This window comes from Geotrypetes seraphini, chromosome 6 (assembly GCF_902459505.1).
Source record: "Geotrypetes seraphini chromosome 6, aGeoSer1.1, whole genome shotgun sequence".
Classification (NCBI taxonomy): Eukaryota; Metazoa; Chordata; class Amphibia; order Gymnophiona; family Dermophiidae; genus Geotrypetes; species Geotrypetes seraphini.
The window spans coordinates 206811203-206831031 of record NC_047089.1 but is presented as its reverse complement, the minus strand read 5'-3'; the positions used below and the strand labels follow the sequence as shown (position 1 = coordinate 206831031).

Genomic DNA, 19829 nt, shown 5'->3' with positions numbered 1-19829 from the left:
TGTGTGCAATTTTGGTCACTGCATTTCAAAAAATATATAGCGGAACTGGAGAGGGTACACCAAAATGATTACAGAAAAGACGAAAGGGGTTAGAGCTCTTCACCTTGGAGATAGAACAGCTGATGGGAGATATGATTGAGGGCTACAAAATTCTGAATGGAAGGGAATGGGTAAATATAAATTAGTTGTTTTTCACAAAGTACATGAAGTTACATAGTAGCACATTTAAAATAAATAGGAGAATTTATTTATTTTCTCACAGTGTACTATATAGTTAAGCTCTGGAACTTGCTACCAGAGAAAGTAGTAAAAACAATTAATGCAGCTTGGTTTAAAAAAAGGTTTGGACGTATTACTGGAGGAAAAGTCTGTAAATCATTATTAAAGTGGACCTGAAGAAAACCACTGCTTATCTCTAAGGTTAAGTAGCATGGAATTTTATTATGTTTTGGAACTCTGCAAGGTACTCGTGACCTGGATTGGCCACTATTGGCAGCAGGATACTGGGCTAGATGAACCATCAGTCTGACCCAACAGAGCGACTCTTATATAACACATTTATAGACAGCATGGAGGTAAAATAGAGTGTAAATCAGTCATTCTGGTCAAAGTGACCATCCAGAGATGTCATTATGCCTAAGTGAAGGTTCAGTAAGAACACTACTCTCCATGGGAGGCTGTTGCCCTTTGCAGATCCAATGTTTTTTTTTAGCAAAAAACTATAAGCTGGACAAATATTGTTGCTGCATAAGTTCCTGTTTCTAGTCTGTTAACATTTCATTATCCTACCTGCTGTTTTTCAGCCTTGCTAAAATGGAACACTGTGGATAGCCTCTAGGAATAATTACTGTGTTGGTTTTATCAAAGTAATCTGAATCTAATATACAAGCTTGGAACATTGGCGCAGAAACCTAGCTTCATTTATTCTAGAGTAACATTTCATTGTAGCTGACCTAAGTCAGCCCCATGAAAGATATAGTGCTACAGCTCCAACTAGTGGTAGAATACCCTGTTATTGATCTGCAGAACTAAGTTATTACAGGTGATGGGATTGGGGGAGCAAGGGGCTCAAGAGAGAGAGAGAATTAAACAGCACTCAAGTCTGTCCTTAAAAAGACAGGTCCATAAAAATGTGGTGGAAGACAAGAGTGTTTTCACCTCACTGATAAATATAGCACTATATATTATTACACGCTGCAAGTTTCAAGTGTACTAGGCTTGAAATGTTATTTATTATAATATTATCTAAGTAGTATGCAATATGATTAAAATATAATAAAATAGGAAGAAAAAAATTAGTTGATTGTACAATATTATAGGAAAATTAAAGACAGTTTTAAAATATAGAACATCCTGTAGAGAATTTTAAACCTGATATTTAAATTTCTGAAAGTAAATTTCTAGGCAAAGATAATTAGATATAGCTTTTCATAATGCAGGACCAATAACATAAGAGAGAGAGCTGTAAATCTGTTCATAACAAACTTGTCAAAAGAGGGTTGAGTTAAAAGCTGTTGGACCATTGAACTTAGGATTTGTCCTGAAGTATAGGGAATAAGATGTCTTGTACTGTATACCTGCATAGAATATTTCTAATCTAATCTAATTTCCATTTTATATACCGGATCATTCCAGCAAGGACTCGAGCCGCTTAACAAAGATTTAAAATAATATAATATAAAGCAATAATGAAGGTAATAGAAAAATTTTCAATAAATTAGTTCAGTCCTCAGTTAAGAATCTCTGAAAGAGATAAGTTTTCAGATTTTTCCTAAAAAGTGATAGAGATAATGACGTTCTGATAATCGAGGGAAGATCGTTCAAAACTTTTACCAAGGAATAGGATAAGAAATGTGAGAATTTACCTAGGGTTTAATCCCTTTAACAGAAGGGAAGAGCAATTTAAATGTATGTATATTCCTGGTAGTGTGAAACTGAAGAGAGTTAAATGATAGAAGTAATAAAGGTGAAAAAATTCTATGTAAAATTTTTAAAAAATTACATTGGCACACTTAAATTGAATTCGCCAGTAAACAGGAAGCCAATGAAGTAACCTCAACAATGGAGAGGCATGATCATATTTATGTCTTCCAAAAATTAATTTGGCCGCAGTGTTCTAAATAAGTTGTAGCCTCTTCAGATTAAATTTGGTTAATCCGATATACAGGGAATTTGCATAATCCAGATGTGCCAAAATAATCGCTTGAACCAAAACTGCAAAATGATTTTGATCAAAAAAACCTCAAACTCTCCTCAACATCCGTAACCACAGAACTACCCCAGGCTTTGCTTTTGTCATGTCAATGGGTTAATTTTCTAATGGGAAGAGACCCCCAACTATTATTTTTAACAAGTTTTATTGAACATAAAATTTTAAAAATACTTAAAACATTGTTCAACGTAGACGTTCCAGCATTTAACAACATCCCTATTCTATAACAATGCCCCCCCCCCTTCCCCCGGAGGCTTTATGCCGAGGATGCATAAATACTGGAGAGTAAAACCTATAAGGGAGATATAACAGTGTTTACAAAATTACCTTCCATATCAGTGAGAACATTTAACAAAATGAAAGAATGCGATCATGGGACTTCTGACCTACCAAAAAACTGTACAAATACACCTCTAAAATACATACATACATATATATATATATATATATATATAGTCAAGTTTCCTAACAAAATCTTGAAACTAAGATTTCCCCCCTCCCCCGATCCCTATCCCTATTTAACTGGCGGCACAAATTTGCTACCCCAAACAAAATTGTACTATATATAATTCTCATCCTGCACCACAAAAGGTTTGAACTCTTATAACCTCTTTTGACAATCATTTTGTGTCCCATCAAAGACCCCCAAGCTCAGGTGTGTTGATAGTAGCTGGTGAGCTTGGCTGTGATGCATCTCCCTGTCATTCTTTCTCCAGCTGGCTCTAGGGTATGTTTTTTATGATCTGTTCTTTTGCAGGTACACTACACTGTCCTATAGAGCCCCAGAGATGGTGAACCTTTATAGTGGTAAAGTTATTACCACCAAGGCAGACATTTGGGTATGTATTAATCCTGGCAAACCTTTTGCTTGTGCTGCCATTGGTCCTCTGCTTCAGTCCTAGATTAGATGGACCCAGTACATTTGGTGTGCACCTGAGCCCTTTATGGTCAAGAAGTTTCCCATGTGCATTTGTAGCTATTTGGGCTGCCCGGTATATTTCACTTTGGCTTTTGACTGTAGCATAAATGGTGCTGCTTAGTGTGAATGGAATGGTGTGTCATTGTCCCCGTGCATGTAAATTCAACAATGGTGGATTGTTGTACTATGTATAGCTAATGAACTTAGTGCCACATTTATTCTGGCCTGCCAGGATCTGTCTTTAACATATAGCCACTAAAAGTGTCCTAGTATGGACGCTGTCTTTCCTCCTTGTACGCTTTCTGACTCTTCTCTCAATTTTTTCCCACTCTTATTTTTTTTTTTAGGCGCTTGGTTGCTTGTTGTACAAGCTTTGTTATTTCACATTACCATTTGGGGAGAGTCAGGTTGCAATATGTGATGGGAATTTCACCATTCCAGATAACTCGCGATACTCCCACGACATGCACTGCCTAATACGTAAGTGTTGCTCTTAAAAGTATATTGGCCAACTTAACAGCAATGTGGGCTTGAAAGACAGCAGGTAGTTGGGCAGAAATGATGCCAGTTTTTATGTGCGAGTTTACAGTATTTTCATTGCACACTGGCACATTTTGACACAATATTTCTTTTGTCTAGGTTATATGCTTGAACCGGATCCTGATAAGAGACCAGATATTTACCTGGTTTCTCATTTCGCCTTTAAGATGGCAAAACAGGAGTGTCCTGTTCAGAACACACAGGCAAGTTTGAATGTGCTTCTGGATGATGGGAGGGGGGGGTAGTTTTAAATGAGTATCACTGGACATGGACATCAGCAAATGCTGATATTAAGTTATGACATGATGGTTAAGAGGGCTGGCACACTGGTTTCAAAACATTTCAATCTCTAGGTTTCCAGTTCTTACCATCTGTGTGTGTGTGTCAGTTGGTGACCCATCCAGTTTCTCACTGGGCTAAAACTGCTGTTGCTTTCTAGTGCTGGGATGTGGCCCTGATGGGATCTCAGCACAGAGACTAAGACCTCCCAGGCATGGATACTGAATTACCCTCTTACCCATAGGGTGCTCATTCAGCAGACTGAGAGGGAAGTATATATTACTGTTGCTTGTGCTGTAGCTCTTTTTGGGACTAAATAGAACATTTTGGTGTCCTGTGTCGGTCCAGAACCTAAGACCTGGCTGTCGCAGTCCTTGCAGATACTTTGTAGAGGTTGCATTCAAGTTTATTTTTCTGAAATTTTACAGAGCTCTGCTATCCCTGCTAAACTTCCTGAGCCAGTGAAAGCAAGTGAAGCTGCGGCTAAGAAAACTCAACCCAAAACCAGGTAAGAAGAACCAGTTCCACCAGAACTCTCAGCAGAAATTTCTGAGTTAATATTACAGTAATTTCCTTTAATAAAAAAGAGACTGCAAGCCAAACCAGTTTATTGTAAGGATGAATTGTGCTGTCCACCTAGCATAGATGAATTATATGGATAGTAGGAGAGAAATCTGTAAAATGAATTTTAAAATAAGCAGAGTTCACTTGAACGTAGATTTGAGGTACACTGCTTGATGGAGGGTAAGCAGAGTTACTTTTTAACTAGTAAAATTATCTTTTTATACCCTCTCCTCCCCTCTTAGATTGACCGATCCCATTCCTACCACAGAAACTTCCATTGCTCCTCGCCAGAGACCCAAAGCAGGCCAGACCCAACCAAACCCTGGGATTCTCCCTATTCAGCCAGCCTTGACTCCACGGAAGAGGCCTACTGCTCCAACTGCCACTCCCCCTGCAGGTAAGAGAGCAGCAAAGATCAGGAAAGTATGTGAATACGAAGCACCAGAACTTGGGCCTGTGTAACAATTATTATATCAGTGTTTGGGGGAAGGATTTAAAAATGTATTTATAACTTAATGTTTGTGCCATTCTGATGAGTGAGAGTGGATTGTACCACTGAACACTTACCTTATTCCGGAAGTCAAACTTAAGACATATCTCTTCTCTCTATAGCTAACTTCATATCCTTCACCTCTTCCTTCTAACAACCACTTAAAAATGTAATGTTAAAAACTTGATTAATTTTTATTGCAAACCACATAGATTCCTGTGTCTCTCAAACTTTTTTTTTATCACTGGCATACTAAATGGAGCAAATGTTTTTTGCAGCACACTAAACAAAGCAAATGTTTTTCATGGCACATTATAATTGGAATTATAAAATTGCAAAACCAACAAAAAATTAACCCCCCTTTTATAAAACCGTAGCTTGTTTTTAGCGCTGGCCATGGCGGTAACAGCTTCAATGCTCTTAGAACTCCTATGAGCATCATAGTTGTTTACAGCCACAGCTGGTGCTAAAAACAGTTCTATGGTTTTGTAAAAAAAAAAAAAGGGGGGGAGGTTAAATTTGAGATTTCTATAAGCTATTTATAGGTAATTGTAACATTTATGGGTAATTGAAACTAAAGTAGATAGAATAGAATCGCTAATCAATGCAATGGATGAGCTTGTTTTTGAGTGCAAATTAACTTGAAATGTGGCTCGATAGTCAACAAGCAAACACGCATTTCATCATCTACCATCTGCAGTCATTCTCTTTTTTTTTTTTTTTTCAATTTAATTTCTGTTGGAACTGAAAATTCCAAGTTTGCAAAGATAAGAAGATCCAAACAGTAACTAAGGATATCTACTGCATAAAAAATAAAATTACTTGCATCACATCGAAGAATGATGCTTGTCTGGGCGATTGTATCCTTACGCACACAGATGCTCATAACATTGACAGACTCTTGCATACGTGACCTACATGCCATCTATTCTAGTCTATACTTATGAAAGGAATTTTTAAAATTAAAGTAAAATTCTGGACTCCCTCATGGCATACCTGGAATCTCTTTGGGGCACACCACTGTGTCTTGGCACACAGTTTGAAAGGCACTGCTGTAGACAATTGTGGTATATGAGCATGTATGAGTGCATCACTGTGATGCTGTGGACACCACAGGTGAGGGTGGGTGTGGGAAACTGCAAACTGATCACTTCTGTATCTGTGGACGGTTTTATAGTATGACCCTCATAGTGGTATTTTATCCACCTAACCCAAGCCTTGGGATATACCAAGCTGGTCAGGTTTTCAGGATACCCACAATAAATATGCATGAGAGAGATTTGCATACATTGGAGGTAGTAAGTGCAAACTTTTTCATGCAGATTCATAGTAGGTATCCTGAAGTCTCCAAGTTTATTAAAATTTGATATACTGCTTATAATAGCTGTCTAAGCGGTGTACAAAATGACAATATAAAAGTCTTGTAAATAAAATTTGGGGGAGTAAAACGAGGACACAAGACATAGCACGACGTACAGGAACAAATGGAAGGGAGGGCAGAACTACATTTGAGAATAGGATAGAAGAACGGCAATGGATAGAACATTAGGGAGGGGTAGCTATGCTCTTCCTTTGATGGTATGGGTGAGAATAAGGATGTCAGAGGTTGTACGCATCCTTAAATAGAAAGGTTTTAAAGTTTCCCTTAAATTTTTCAAGGTCAGTCTCTTCCCATAAGTATAGTGGAAGTGTGTTCCAAAGCATAGGGGCAGTAACTAAAAATGTTTGCTTCTGGGAAGATATGTCTTAATGAGGGGATGTGGAGAAGAAATTGATTACTAGAGTGACTGGCCAGGTGTGTCCTGAGGACTGGGTTGAGAACCCCTGATCTAACCAAAAACATAAAATACAGAACTGTACAACTGATTAGTTTTTGTTTATTTTGCTATTCTGTGCTCTCATCCATCTTACCTGGTTTTACTTTCTTATAGAAACAGGTAAATACAGCCAGCAGACGGTGCCATGATTATTGCAGTTATCTAGATTTTGCTGCGTCATTTACTCGGACACGGCAAGACCTGGGCAACTGCAACAGTTGGGTAAATATTTTACTTATAACCATGGAAATTATTGGACTTGGTGTCCTTTTTGATTTTATTCTAAAGGATTTTTTTCTACATCTTGTTTTTAACCACCTTTAATGTTCTTCACAAGAAAGACTGTATATCAAGTGAAAATAAACTTCAATATAAAGCAGTAAAGAGAGCTTGCTTTTTTATTTTTCCAAATCACTTTTTAAGGCCAGCCTACCCTCCCTACAACCATCTCCCAACCAAAACCTCAACCTCAGTTGAACTTGACACCCCAGCAGCCTCCATCCAAGCCAGCTCAGCTTCCAGCAGCAGCTCCGGGGGTGACATCTGCACCGTTGCCTCAACCACAGACTTCGGCCCAGGCTCAGGCTCCGGCTCCTCCCACACACGCCCAGACCACACCTCCGCAACAGCTCTTCTTAAAGCAGCAACAGCAGCAGCAGCAGGCAGCAGCTTACTATCAACAACAGCAGCAGCAGCAGCTCCTACAGGCTCAACAGGTAGTTGCATGCTTGCAGTCTCATTTTAGGGATGAGGTGGTAACCTAACAATTGGCTGAATTCTTAAGCAAGGCTTGGCATTCCCTACTGAAAACTGTAAATAAACTTTCCTTAGCATCCATGTCAGATCAGTCCAGAACCTGTGGGTTATGTCCATTAACCAGCAAATGGGGAGGGAGAAACAAAAGTAGCTCTGTGTGATTTACACCTTAAGGGCTCTGTGCAGCCATAGAATGTTCAGAGGATGATAGACGGCTCATGGACTGACAGCTCCTGTTCCTGTTGGTCACCTGGATAGCAGAAGAGCAAAGGGGTACTTCCATAGCAAAGCAGCAGATGAATCCAGAGACTAGTGGGTATAGCTCACATCGACCAGCAGGTGGAGATAGAGAACTGATTAACAGTTGGCCTTAAAGCCTGGTGCTCCTTCTGTTGCTTCAGTTTTGCTCTATCTCCCAGCAGGGGTGGAGCTACCTTTCTAGCTCCTGGTCTCTGGCTGCTGCCGGATAGATTGGATTGGTGTTCCGTTAGGATTCCTCTGTTGAGACTAGTTCTCTTCAGTAGGTTGGGGGTGCCTGGCTGATTGGTGCCGGCTTTGGGAGGTACACCTGGGCCCTCCCAGGTCCCTGCTCCACCCTCCCCTCCGTTGGATAGAGGGGTTCCTTTCCAGGTTGCAGGACTATTGGCTGGCTTCTCCATTCCAGTATAAAAAAAAAAAAAAAAAAAAAAAAAAAAATGGAGCCTTCCTGCGTGTACTGAGCCGGGCAGGAGTTAAACTCGGCTTCCAGTACATTTACCAACGATTCCCTGGCTTCGGGGGTAAGCGGCTTACCGTTTGGGTGAGTAATTTTTGCTTACTCGTTGGTAGTGGTCCTCGTAGCGTCCCCGGGTGCCGGGCGTCTTCGGGGGCGGAGTCGGCGTTCGGCGGCGTTCGCCGCGTGTGTACAAAAAAAAAAAAAAAAAAAAAGTTTAGTTAAGCCGAGGGGGGATGGCTGCCGAGGCTGGTCAGCAGTGTTCGCGCTGTGGGAAGCGCCGAACACTGTCGGGTCTGTGCTCTGCCGGGTGCTTGGAAGCACCGGCAGACGATCCGTTTTTGGCGGCTTGTGAGGCGGCCATTTCCCGGGTGCGGGAGTCTCGCTCAAGGTCCCCGCCGCTCGAAGTCGATGCAGGGGTACTGCAGGACTCGGCCACGGAGGACAGGAGTGAGGCGGCGGGGGGAGAGCCGAGAGCGCTGGAGGCCGGCATGGGCCCGCCCCTCGGCTCGGAGCAGGGGGGGGGGAGTGCCCCTTAACTGGGGATCTTTTTCGCCCGAATTTGTAAGGTTGCTCCATCAAGTATTTCAGTTGCAGACCTCGCAGCCGACTCAGCCGGTGCTGGGGGCCGGGCGGTCCCTTGCGGTACCCTCTACCTCTGCGGGGGGGGAGGGGACAGATACCAGACCCACTGCGGGGGCAGCAGGGTCCCCGGGGCGGTCGCAGGGGGCTAAGAAGCGCAGACTGGTGTCTGCGGAGGCTGTAGATATTTTGCCCAGGTCGCCTTTCTCTTTGCCTGAGTCGTTGGAGGAGGGTGAACTATTGGATTGGGACGAGGAGAGTATCCCGGGTAGGGAGGGGGATGACCCTTCCGCTCTCCGTTTGTTCCATAGAGAGGAGCTTTCTTCCTTTATTTCAAAGGCTTTGCAAAGTTTGAACATTGCTCAGGAAGATGCTAAGGTGTCCGGTAACCCCCTGATGGCAGGTACACGTAGGCCGCCTAAGTCCTTTCCGGTCCATGAGGCCATGCAGGAGCTGATCTCGGCGCAATGGGAGGCGCCGGAGGCCAGTTTGCGGGTGGCAAAGGCCATGAGGCTCTTGTATCCGCTTGACCCGACCGAACTGGACAAGTTTAGGTTACCTAGGGTGGACGCTTTGGTGGCGGCGGTGACTAAAAGAACTACCTTGCCGGTTGAAGGGGGCGTAACACTAAAGGATGCGCAGGATAGAAAGATTGAAGCATCCCTAAAGATGTCCTTTGAAGTGGCGGCAGTTACTTTACAGGCCGCAATCTGCAGTTCTTACGCAGCGCGGGCATGTCTGCAGTGGTCACAAGGGATGACCGATAATTTGCTGGAGTCTGGGGGTTCTGTCCCTTCGGAACTGGCTGATTTGGAGGCCGGCTTGGCTTATTTAGCAGACTCCTTGTATGATATTGTTCGGGCGTCTGCGAAACAGATGTCTCTGTCTGTGGTTTCACGCAGATCCTTGTGGCTCCGTCATTGGGCGGCCGATGCAGCGTCCAAGCTCCGGCTGGTGAGACTCCCTTTTAAAGGGGGTTTATTGTTTGGAGAGGAGTTAGATAAACTGGTAAAGGATTTTGGGGATACCAAAACGCAGCGTTTACCAGAGGACAGGGCTAGGCCCTCGGTGCGGGCCTCATCGTCTAGACCACGTTTCCGGGATGTGAGGCGTGCCAGGGCTGGGAAACCTTTTTCCAGGTCTGCATCTGGCCCATTCTCTGCTTCGAGACCTCGGTTTCAGCAGAGGAGTTCCTTTCGCACGACGAAACCCTCTTCAGGGCAGTCAGCCCGTACCCCAGCCAGTCGCACTCCACAATGACGGGGGCTTGGCTCCCTCCGCCCTGCCCTTAGGGGGTCGGCTTTCGGCATTCCGGGCGGAGTGGGCCACAGTCACGTCCGATCAGTGGGTGTTGGACATTGTTCACGACGGGTACAAATTAGAATTCGCCGCTCCCGTCGTAGATTCTTTCTTGGTGTCCCCGTGCAATGGAGCAGCCAAGGGAGCCGAGGTCCGCAGGACGCTTCAGGTGCTGCTCGATCTGGGGGCGGTGGTACCGGTGCCCCCGGAAGAGATAGGCAGCGGTATTTATTCCCTGTACTTCATTGTACCAAAGAAGGGGGGGTCCTTCAGACCAGTGCTGGATCTCAAAGGGGTCAACCGATTCCTCAGTGTGCGCCATTTCCGAATGGAAACGGTACGCTCGGTGATTGCGGCGGTAAGACCGGGAGAGTTCCTCACGTCTCTCGATCTCAAGGAGGCGTACCTCCATATTCCGATATGGCCTCCGCATCAGCGGTATCTGCGGTTTGCGATTCTGGGCCAACATTATCAGTTTCGGGCAATGCCCTTTGGCCTGGCGACGGCTCCCCGCACGTTTTCCAAAGTGATGGTGGTGGTAGCCGCTTTTCTCCGCAAGGAAGGGATTCGGGTCCACCCTTACTTGGACGATTGGTTGATCCGCGCCTCATCCCGACAGGAAAGTTTGTCGGTAACGCAGAGAGTAATCTCTCCTTCAGTCGTTGGGGTGGCTGGTCAACTTTCCCAAGAGTTTTTTGTCCCCATCGCAGTCTTTGGTGCACCTGGGGGTGCGGTTCGATACAGCTCTGGGGAAGGTGTTTCTACCCCGAGACCGGGGGGAGAAATTACAGGCTCAAATTCGCCTCCTTCTCGGGTCGGCCAGACCTCGAGTGTGGGATTATGTACAGGTGCTGGGCTCCATGGTGGCGACTCTGGAGGTGGTTCCCTGGGCCCGGAGTCACATGAGGCCCTTACAACAGTCTCTGCTCTCTCGCTGGTCCCCAGCTTCTCTGAACTACAATGTGCGTCTCCCATGGAGTTCTCGAGCAGCTCGCAGTATGCGCTGGTGGCTCCAGGACTTGCATCTTTGGAGGGGCATGCCGTTGGCCACACCGGATTGGGTGGTTGTTACAACGGATGCCAGTCTGCGGGGCTGGGGAAACTTGCTGGAATTAAGAGCGATCCGGTTAGCGCTGCGGGCTTTTCAGTCCCTAGTTCAGGACAAACCGACCAGGATCTTTTCGGACAGTGTCACAGCGGTCGCGTATGTCAATCGTCAGGGGGGCACCAGGAGTCCGCAGTTGGCCGAAGAGGCAAGAATTTTGTTTCGATGGGCAGAGGGGCATGTTCCGCTTCTGTCGGCGGCACACATTGCAGGGCACGAAAACGTGCAAGCGGACTTCCTCAGCCGAAATCTTCTCGATCCGGGCGAGTGGGAGTTGTCGGCTCGAGCGTTCGGCCTGCTAGTTCGTCGTTGGGGGTTGCCAGAGATGGATCTCATGGCCTCTTCCCGCAATGCGAAGGTGCCTCGGTTCTTCAGCAGACGCAAGGAAAAGGGATCGGAGGGGGTGGACGCATTGGTTCTCCCGTGGCCTCCGAATTCCCTTCTCTATGTGTTCCCGCCTTGGCCCATGATAGGGCGGGTGTTGCACCGCATCTCTCGCTTTCAGGGCAGCGTAATCCTGGTGGCTCCGGATTGGCCACGGCGGCCGTGGTACGCAGATCTGATACAGCTGTCGGTAGGCGAGCAGGTAGCGTTCCAGATAACTCCGGACTTACTAACTCAGGGTCCAATATTGATGGCAGATCCGGGCCGCTTTGGTCTTACGGCCTGGCTATTGAAAGGTCAAGGCTAAAAAAGAGGGGCTATTCAGACCGGGTGATTTCCACCCTGCTTAAAGCTAAGAGGATTTCAACGTCAGCCTCCTATGCGAGGGTCTGGAGGATCTTTGAGGCATGGTGCGGAAAACAGGGAATTGCGCCTTTCCATGCTTCTCTGCCGGCTATTCTTGCGTTCCTGCAGGAGGGCGTAGAGAAAGGGTTAGCATATAACTCTTTAAAGGTTCAGGTATCGGCCATTGCCTGTTACAGGGGCCGGGTGGCTCGCTCGGCTCTCGCGTCACAGCCGGACGTGGTCCGTTTCCTCAAGGGGGTTCACCATATCCGCCCGCCGGTAAAGCGTATTTGTCCCACTTGGAACCTGAAGCTCGTCCTTGGAAAGTTGCAGGGGGCGCCTTTTGAGCCCCTGTCAGCGGCCACTTTGAAAGATGTCACACTGAAGACAGTTTTTTTGGTGGCGATGGCTTCAGCGAGGCGAGTTTCGGAACTGCAGGCGCTTTCTTGCAGAGAACCCTTTTTGCGCTTTTCGGGGTCTGGGGTGACGGTGCGTACGGTGCCGTCCTTCCTGCCTAAGGTTATTTCGGCCTTTCATGTGAACCAGAGTTTGTTCCTTCCATCCTTCCGGAAGGAGGATTGGGGGAAACGGTTTTTGTCTTTATGGCTACTGGATGTACGCCGTATGCTTCTCCATTATCTGGGAGTAACGAATGATTTTCGCCGGTCGGACCATCTCTTTGTCGCGTTCGCAGGTAAAAACAAAGGGATGGCGGCGTCTAAAGCGTCCATTGCGCGTTGGGTCAAGGACACTATTGCTTCGGCGTATGTGTTGTCAGGGAAGAAGGTACCGGAGCACCTTCATGCTCATTCCACTCGGGCTTTGGCTACATCTTGGGCGGAGTCTGGGGGGATGGCTTTAGAGGAGATTTGCCGGGCGGCCACTTGGTCGTCGGGAAATACTTTTTCAAAGCATTATCGGTTAGATGTAGCGGCCCGTTCAGAGGCGAGTTTTGGCGCTGCAGTGCTGACAGAGGCGGCATTGGCGTCCCACCCAGTTTGAGTTTGCTTTGCTACATCCCACTAGTCTCTGGATTCATCTGCTGCTTTGCTATGGAAGGTAAAATTATGGTCATACCTGTTAATTTTCTTTCCTTTAGAAGCAGCAGATGAATCCAGAGCCCCTCCCCAAGTGCACGGTCGGTGTGGAGGGTGTTTAGTTCATTGTTTAGTTGGGGCTATGGTTGGTAAGTGTATTATTTCATTGCTGAAAAAAAAAAAAGAAAAAAAAGACACATTTTCTACTGGAATGGAGTTTTCTGGTTGCTCATTCTCCTATCGGGATGCTTGGGCAAAGTGCATAACTGAAGCAACAGAAGGAGCACCAGGCTTTAAGGCCAACTGTTAATCAGTTCTCTATCTCCACCTGCTGGTCGATGTGAGCTATACCCACTAGTCTCTGGATTCATCTGCTGCTTCTAAAGGAAAGAAAATTAACAGGTATGACCATAATTTTACCTTCCTGGGAGGTTTTATGGCCAAGACATGTGATCTGTGTGTGTTGGTAGAGGTGGTTTAAAAGCCTAGGGGAAATTTTATACAGCTAAAGTGAAAACTTTTTTTATTAAAAGAAAAACTGAAAAGGTTTTGGTGATGCCATTTTCTGCCCTACTTCTCTCTATGTACCCTCTCCAGGGTCATTGTTTCTTCAGTGCTTATCCTTAAGTGCCTATTCCTGGCAAGTACCCTGTGCTACAGCAGAGTTTGTATAACTGTATGCACTGCCTACATGCTCCTGTGTTGCAGGTCCAAGCTATGCAGCAGGTGGCACAGCAGCAAATGATGCAGAATTATTATTTGCAGCAGCAGCAGATGGCCCAGATGATTGCCCAGCAGCAAGCAGCATTGCAGCAGAAGGCAGCAACTGCAGGTGTAGCAGTAAGGCCACACACTCAGCTTCCCACTCAGCCACAAGGTCCGGTGCAGCCATCTCCTGTGCAGGAGCAGCCAGTGAGAATTTTTAATAGTATCTAAGAGCCAAAGGTATCCCTTAGCTTGTCTATGAAATAGGGGAATATCCCAGAACTTTATCAAAGAATGCATGCTAACACTCATGACACTATTAATGCTGTAGAGGTAACTTGTGCTGTCGTATATATGTGTATATAGCAGAACCAGTGATGGCTAAGTGCTGGTAATATCTGGGATCCTTAAAGAAACAACAGTTTACTGCGTTGAAGTGTGTGTTTTTCTCTTCAAAAATGCTATATTCAGGCTCTGACAAGGCAGATGCCACAGAAGCCCCAGCCTGTCTTACCTCAGCCTGCAGCAGGACAAAAGCTGGGTTCTCTAACCCCTCCATCTTCACCGAAGACCCAGCGTGCTGGCCACAGGAGGATTCTGAGTGATGTCACCCACAGCGCCGTCTTTGGCGTCCCTGCCAGCAAATCCACGCAGCTGTTGCAGGCAGCCGCTGCTGAGGCAAGCCTCAATAAGTCTAAGTAAGTTGTGTGGGCATTCGCAATACAGTATATCCCTTTTCTAACTGGTGGTGACGAACATAGATAAGGTGTTATGCTACATTAGTTTGCTGCTTTGTCAAGCCTTGCATCCTCTTTTGACATTTACTGGTTGGAGTCGCTTGTATGCTGTGTTAAATTCCTATAATACTGGTCACAAACTACCAAGCTAGTCTCTTCTGATCAAGAGAATCTGCAGTTCTGTGTGTAATATTCTGGAGGGTTTTATTCAGATGTTAGAGAGCTTCGGATGCATAATGAGATGGAAAGCCGAGTGACTTCACCACCATGCATGTAATCTAATGGCCAGTCTGCCTTTAGTACTGCTATGGAATGGCTTTCTAGGGGATGTGCTAGTGTCGTAAACAGCAACAGAATTTGAGGACAATGGAGAGAGCCTGTTTGAAAGGCAGTAAAGGGATAACCAGAGGCTCAAGCATGTACCAGGAAATACACTGGACAGTCGCCTATTCCCTACTCCCTGAGCCCCCAGATTTCTCACAGGCCTTGAGAGCTGGATGAAAGTCTCTTCCCAGATTAATCTTGAGTCTTTCTGTAGCCAGCATGGGACAGTACAATAGCACTAGTGGTCTTCCCTTCCTTAGTTTTCTGTGCATACCCTTTGCTGAATGCCTGACTGAATTCTGGCAGCCAGGGCCTGACATAAGTTTTTTGTTCTTTGGGGTGTGTGGGGTGGGCCTGCTGGACTAGATTTGTTCTTTTGACATTTTATTTTAAAATGTTTCCTGTCTACCTTCCAGTGGCTAAAAGTGATAATGTGAAAGAAGAGCCACAGATGTTTTCATCCAGTTGAGGGCTGGTATTGGGGCTTAGGTAGGGTTACCAGACGTCTGGATTTCCCCGGACAGCTTTTCAAAACCTGGCACTTTGCCCGGTTTTTGAAAAGCCTCCTCTCAATCACGTCGGGCAGGAGGCAATCCGCACATGCGCGGATTGCCTCTTGCCCGACCAAAGCAAGCAGTGTTTGGGGGTGGTGGTGCAGAACTGGGACAGAGATGGGCGGGCCTGGGAGCAGGTCTAGGGTGTCCAGATTTTACAATCATAAAGACTGGCAACCCTAGACTTAGGTGACTGTCCCTTTTAGGTTAGACCATAATGAGGGTAAACTTTAGTCTGTGTCAAGAGTCCACATTATAATAATTTGAATTTTTGGTTGGGGTCTTTTATCAGGTCTGCTACAACTACTCCCTCTGGCTCCCCGAGAACATCCCAGCAGAATGTCTATAACCCTGCAGACGTTTCAGGCTGGAACCCTTTTGACGATGACAACTTCTCTAAGTTGACGGCTGAGGAACTGCTGAACAAAGACTTTGCAAAACTGGGGGAGAGTAAGTCACCAGCCTTGTATCTTTTTTTTAATTGTGGACACATTGCCTGTTTTCAGAAAGAAACAAAGGAAGATGTGAATGGGACCTGGAGATTGGGATTAATATAAGGACAAGAGCTTTAAAGGGAATTCATATTTTTAAATTAGTGAATCCCAGCCTTTATGTTGTGGTGTACTGGGTGCACTTTATATTGTAGCATAGTATCACATTCCCCCCCCCCCCAAAAAAAAAAATATATATATATCCTGTCAACGGCACAATATTCTCTTCTATCTTGCCTCACTCAGCATTCTATTTCCATTTTGCTCTCTGAATAGCCTCCAGCCAGCAAGAGGAATTAGTTGAGAAGCACTCATTATTTGCTGCTGCCTCTGCTAGCTTCACAGTTCAAGTTTCAGGCGGGGCTCTATAATCTCATAAGACCCTTTCCTCTTTATGCCCCAGCAGGGCTTCCATTTCAGAAAGAAAGCTGGCAGAGGATATGGTGCCAGCAAGAGGTGAAGCGGTCAGTTTAGTGACTCCCCCTGCTGGTTGGAGTCCATGAAGCAAGAGGCAAGAAGAAAAGATAAAGCAAGACTTTAGCATTGGATGTAGCCACATATGTTGAATGTTCAGATGTTTGTGACAACTGCAGTTCCCTATAGCCCATCAGTTGGGCGCATCTGTTTTTAAGTATTAATGGTGAAAAGTGGCTTGATTTTACAGTATTTAATTGCAGTGCTAGAAGGCACTTTAAGCTGCTGGATGTTTTATAATCCCATAGAGATGTATATTTTACTTTCTCCTTAAACCCTCCAGTGATGGAGATCCCACACTTCACTATCTTAACAGCCCTTGGTGAGTTAACATCTCCCATGCAGAACATTTTTGGTCCTTTCCAGATACCATAAAGTAAAGGTAAATTGCACTCCCTGGATAGGTCCTGAGAAATGCAGCTGTCCTCAGGACTTCTCAGTTTTTCTTTTCATTTGGAAAAGCAAAGTCCCAGATGCATTGAAAATGGAGAAATGGTGTAGAATTCTGAGCATCGTTTCCCATGGAATAGAAGCTGTCTCTGACCTGGTCTTGTTAAGACAGCACTGTCATGATACCCCTGAATAATAATACTCTGGCTGCTGTCGGCCACATGACTCCCATCCATGACAGCCTAAGTTGGGCCTGTTTTGTACATTTGGTAGGCTGTGGCAGTGCTACTCAACCCAGTGCTTAGGACATATCCAGCCTGTCAGGCTTTTAGGATATCCACAACGAATATATACGAGGGATTTGCATTCACGGCCTCCTTGGTATGCAAATCTATATCGTATATATTTGTTGCAGATATTTTGGAAACCTGACTGGCTGGGTGTGCCTTGAGGGACTGGGTTCAAAAGCACTGGGTTATGTGGTGTGCGTGTCAGAATCCTGGATGCTGTCTTTTGATATTTCAGGCAAAGCAGGAGAGAATCTCTGCAGTTCAACAGAAGACCTGATTGCTAATATCCAAACCACTCCAGCTGTGACTCAGAGTGAGGCCTTCGGGTCATCTCAGTTTGCGTCCACTTCAGGTAAGTGAGGTTGTGCTATTCCACATTCAAGCATGTTCCCACTGAAAGTGCTCAAACCTGTGTGCTCATTTGGGGCCATGGAGTGGTCACTGTTTTGTGGTTTAGTGCAGTGGTTCCCAACCCTGTCCTGGAGGACCACCAGGCCAATCGGGTTTTCAGGCTAGCCCTAATGAATATGCAAGAGAGAAATTTGCATATAATGGAAGTGACAGGCATGCAAATCTGCTCCATGTATATTCATTAGGGCCATCCTGAAAACCCTGGCCTGGTGGTCCTCCAGGACAGGGTTGGGAACCACTGGTTTAGTGCATTCCTAAAGAAAGAAATGGAGTCTTTTGAATGGGACTGGAATATGTAATTGGATCCCAGTCCAATAAATTGACTGCATGATTTAGTGATGGTTTTCTTCAGTCTTTCTGGTGATAAGACTTGAATATTCTGGAACATAAAATGAGTTGAACTCCAGCTACTTGTGATAGGTGCGGTTTGCACATGGTTTATGTCGTATGAAGATGCAATAACAGGCTTGCCTAGGAGAAACTGTTTTATCATGTGATACAATGTGGTGATGTGCGCTAATTGCAGACTTTGAGAGTCATTCATCGGCACCTGAATCTGGTGCACATCAATGGTAATGAGCAGATGTGTGCAAAGCAGTTCATTTTCATGGCAAGTGACCCAGTCTGCAAAATGCTAAGTGTGTTATGTTACTGTGGGGAAAAATTAACTGTACCTTAGATATAGATAAAACTGTCTGTCTCCAGGCGCCTCCATTCAGCAGTATTGCCAGGTTAAGATGGTACCCTCTCTGCCCAAAACCCCTGGTGGCCCAGTAAATATTCCCAGGATGCCTACTTCCCCCACACAAACTAAATGAAAACACTATCCTTAATTGAAGGCCTGGGCCTGGCTGCGTTAAAAAATTCACCTCTATGATAACCATTTAAAGAAGCTACAGGGTGTGATAAAAAGCCTATCCACTTGATGTGAAAACAGCAAAGCAAAATCCATCACTCCGCTGACTTGTGGAGTAAAGTGTCTTTAAGCTACCTCCACCAACCCCAGGCATAGTTATAAATAAAACCTCACAGACCCCACCCCTGTTGTAAAAATCCATCCTTGGTGTTCATCCACAGCTTTCTTCAGAATCCACAGTGACAGAAGGGGAGCAGCTGCGATTCCCCACCTTCTGCTCTATTGTCATAATAATAATAAAAACAAGACTTGCCTTTTGGCTTGCAGGTCTGCTGTCACAGTTTTGTGTTACAGCAATGATTGGGCAGAAGCACATGGAGATTGTTCCTACCTGTTTTGTTTTTTTCCAATTATGGACTATAAGGTAAACTTGGGGGTGGGAGGGTGGACAGCCTTCTGGGGGTGAATTTTTCTGTGCTGGCAGGGGAGCAAGACTTCATTTAGGGATATTGTATTATTTTCTCAGTTTGTGTTAGATGTTTTGGGGACACTTAACAACATGAGCCACCAGGGAGTTTGGGCAGAGAGGGTGGCACATGTTACATCTTTAAGTGGCGTACCACAAAATAAGACACTTTTTGCATATTCCCAGCTGTAGTGGCACAAGGAAAATATCCATGGAATTTAGTAACTTGTAGGCATTATAATTTTTAGTGTTTTCATAAGGATTTTCTGGCAGTAAATTAGTATTGAAGTGTGCTTTAGTAACTAAGGCCCCTCCTGTCAACACTGCACTCAGTATCATCTGCTGCACCAAGGAATTGACTACGGCTTTCATCCCTCTCCTCCTAGTTGCCTGATATTTAGTTGGTGCTGTCAGGAGACGGGTATTGTGTTTTCTTTTTGGTTTTGTTTTTTTAAATAAACCAGCCTTAAAAACCTTGCTTTTCCCACTCCCAGGACTGCAGTTACCAGAATGCAATTGGATAGAAGGTGGAAGCTCAGGAATCGTACAGGGGGCCTGGACTCATGGGAGGGGCTGGCCTACAGGGTCATTTCCTGCGCTCATGACCTATCCTCCCACCTGGTTGTATCGCTGACAGGCTTTCCCCAGATAATATGGAAAGGAACAGACATGATGGGGGCTTTGCAGAGTGATGGTCATCAGAACACAAAATAGAAAAACTGATCCATTTGCATTGTAGAAAATGAGGGAGAGGATGATGTAGTTATGTCTTTCTTGTCATGGGAACTTCAGAAACAAATATAATTTCTAACTTGGTGCTTGTTTGTAGTAATTTATTTTTTCTTGTTTTCTGGCTTGCTTTTAGACATCTGTCACTTCATATTTTTTGGTACCCAGACTATTTTCAGCTTCACAATCTGTTTCTTTCCTTTTTTCTTTTGTTTTCTTCTAATCTGTTCTTCCTCGGGATCTTCCAGCCGAAAAAGCTAAAGACATTCTGAGTTTGGATAGTAGCTCCCTGTTGGTGACCACACCCGATCCGTTCCTTCCTCTTCCTGTATCTGACATGCCAGGTAAACAGCACCACTGT

The 19829-nt window shown here is 45.2% G+C and overlaps 1 protein-coding gene across 14 annotated transcripts in view; it reads left to right on the top strand.

Moving 5' to 3' along the window:
* Positions 1-19829, top strand: part of AAK1 (AP2 associated kinase 1) — a 151662-nt gene that overhangs the window by 65377 nt on the left and 66456 nt on the right. For 11 of the 14 annotated variants that reach the window (XM_033947981.1, XM_033947976.1, XM_033947978.1 and 8 more), the window contains 11 exons: positions 2970-3051; positions 3479-3611; positions 3771-3874; positions 4379-4458; positions 4757-4911; positions 7245-7537; positions 13750-13953; positions 14218-14444; positions 15654-15811; positions 17242-17358; positions 19717-19812. In XM_033947981.1, coding sequence (XP_033803872.1) covers positions 2970-3051; positions 3479-3611; positions 3771-3874; positions 4379-4458; positions 4757-4911; positions 7245-7537; positions 13750-13953; positions 14218-14444; positions 15654-15811; positions 17242-17358; positions 19717-19812 — 1649 coding nt within the window. The remainder of the gene's footprint in view (positions 1-2969; positions 3052-3478; positions 3612-3770; positions 3875-4378; positions 4459-4756; positions 4912-7244; positions 7538-13749; positions 13954-14217; positions 14445-15653; positions 15812-17241; positions 17359-19716; positions 19813-19829) is intronic. The other 3 variants (XM_033947975.1, XM_033947983.1, XM_033947974.1) reach the window with 2 other exon arrangements.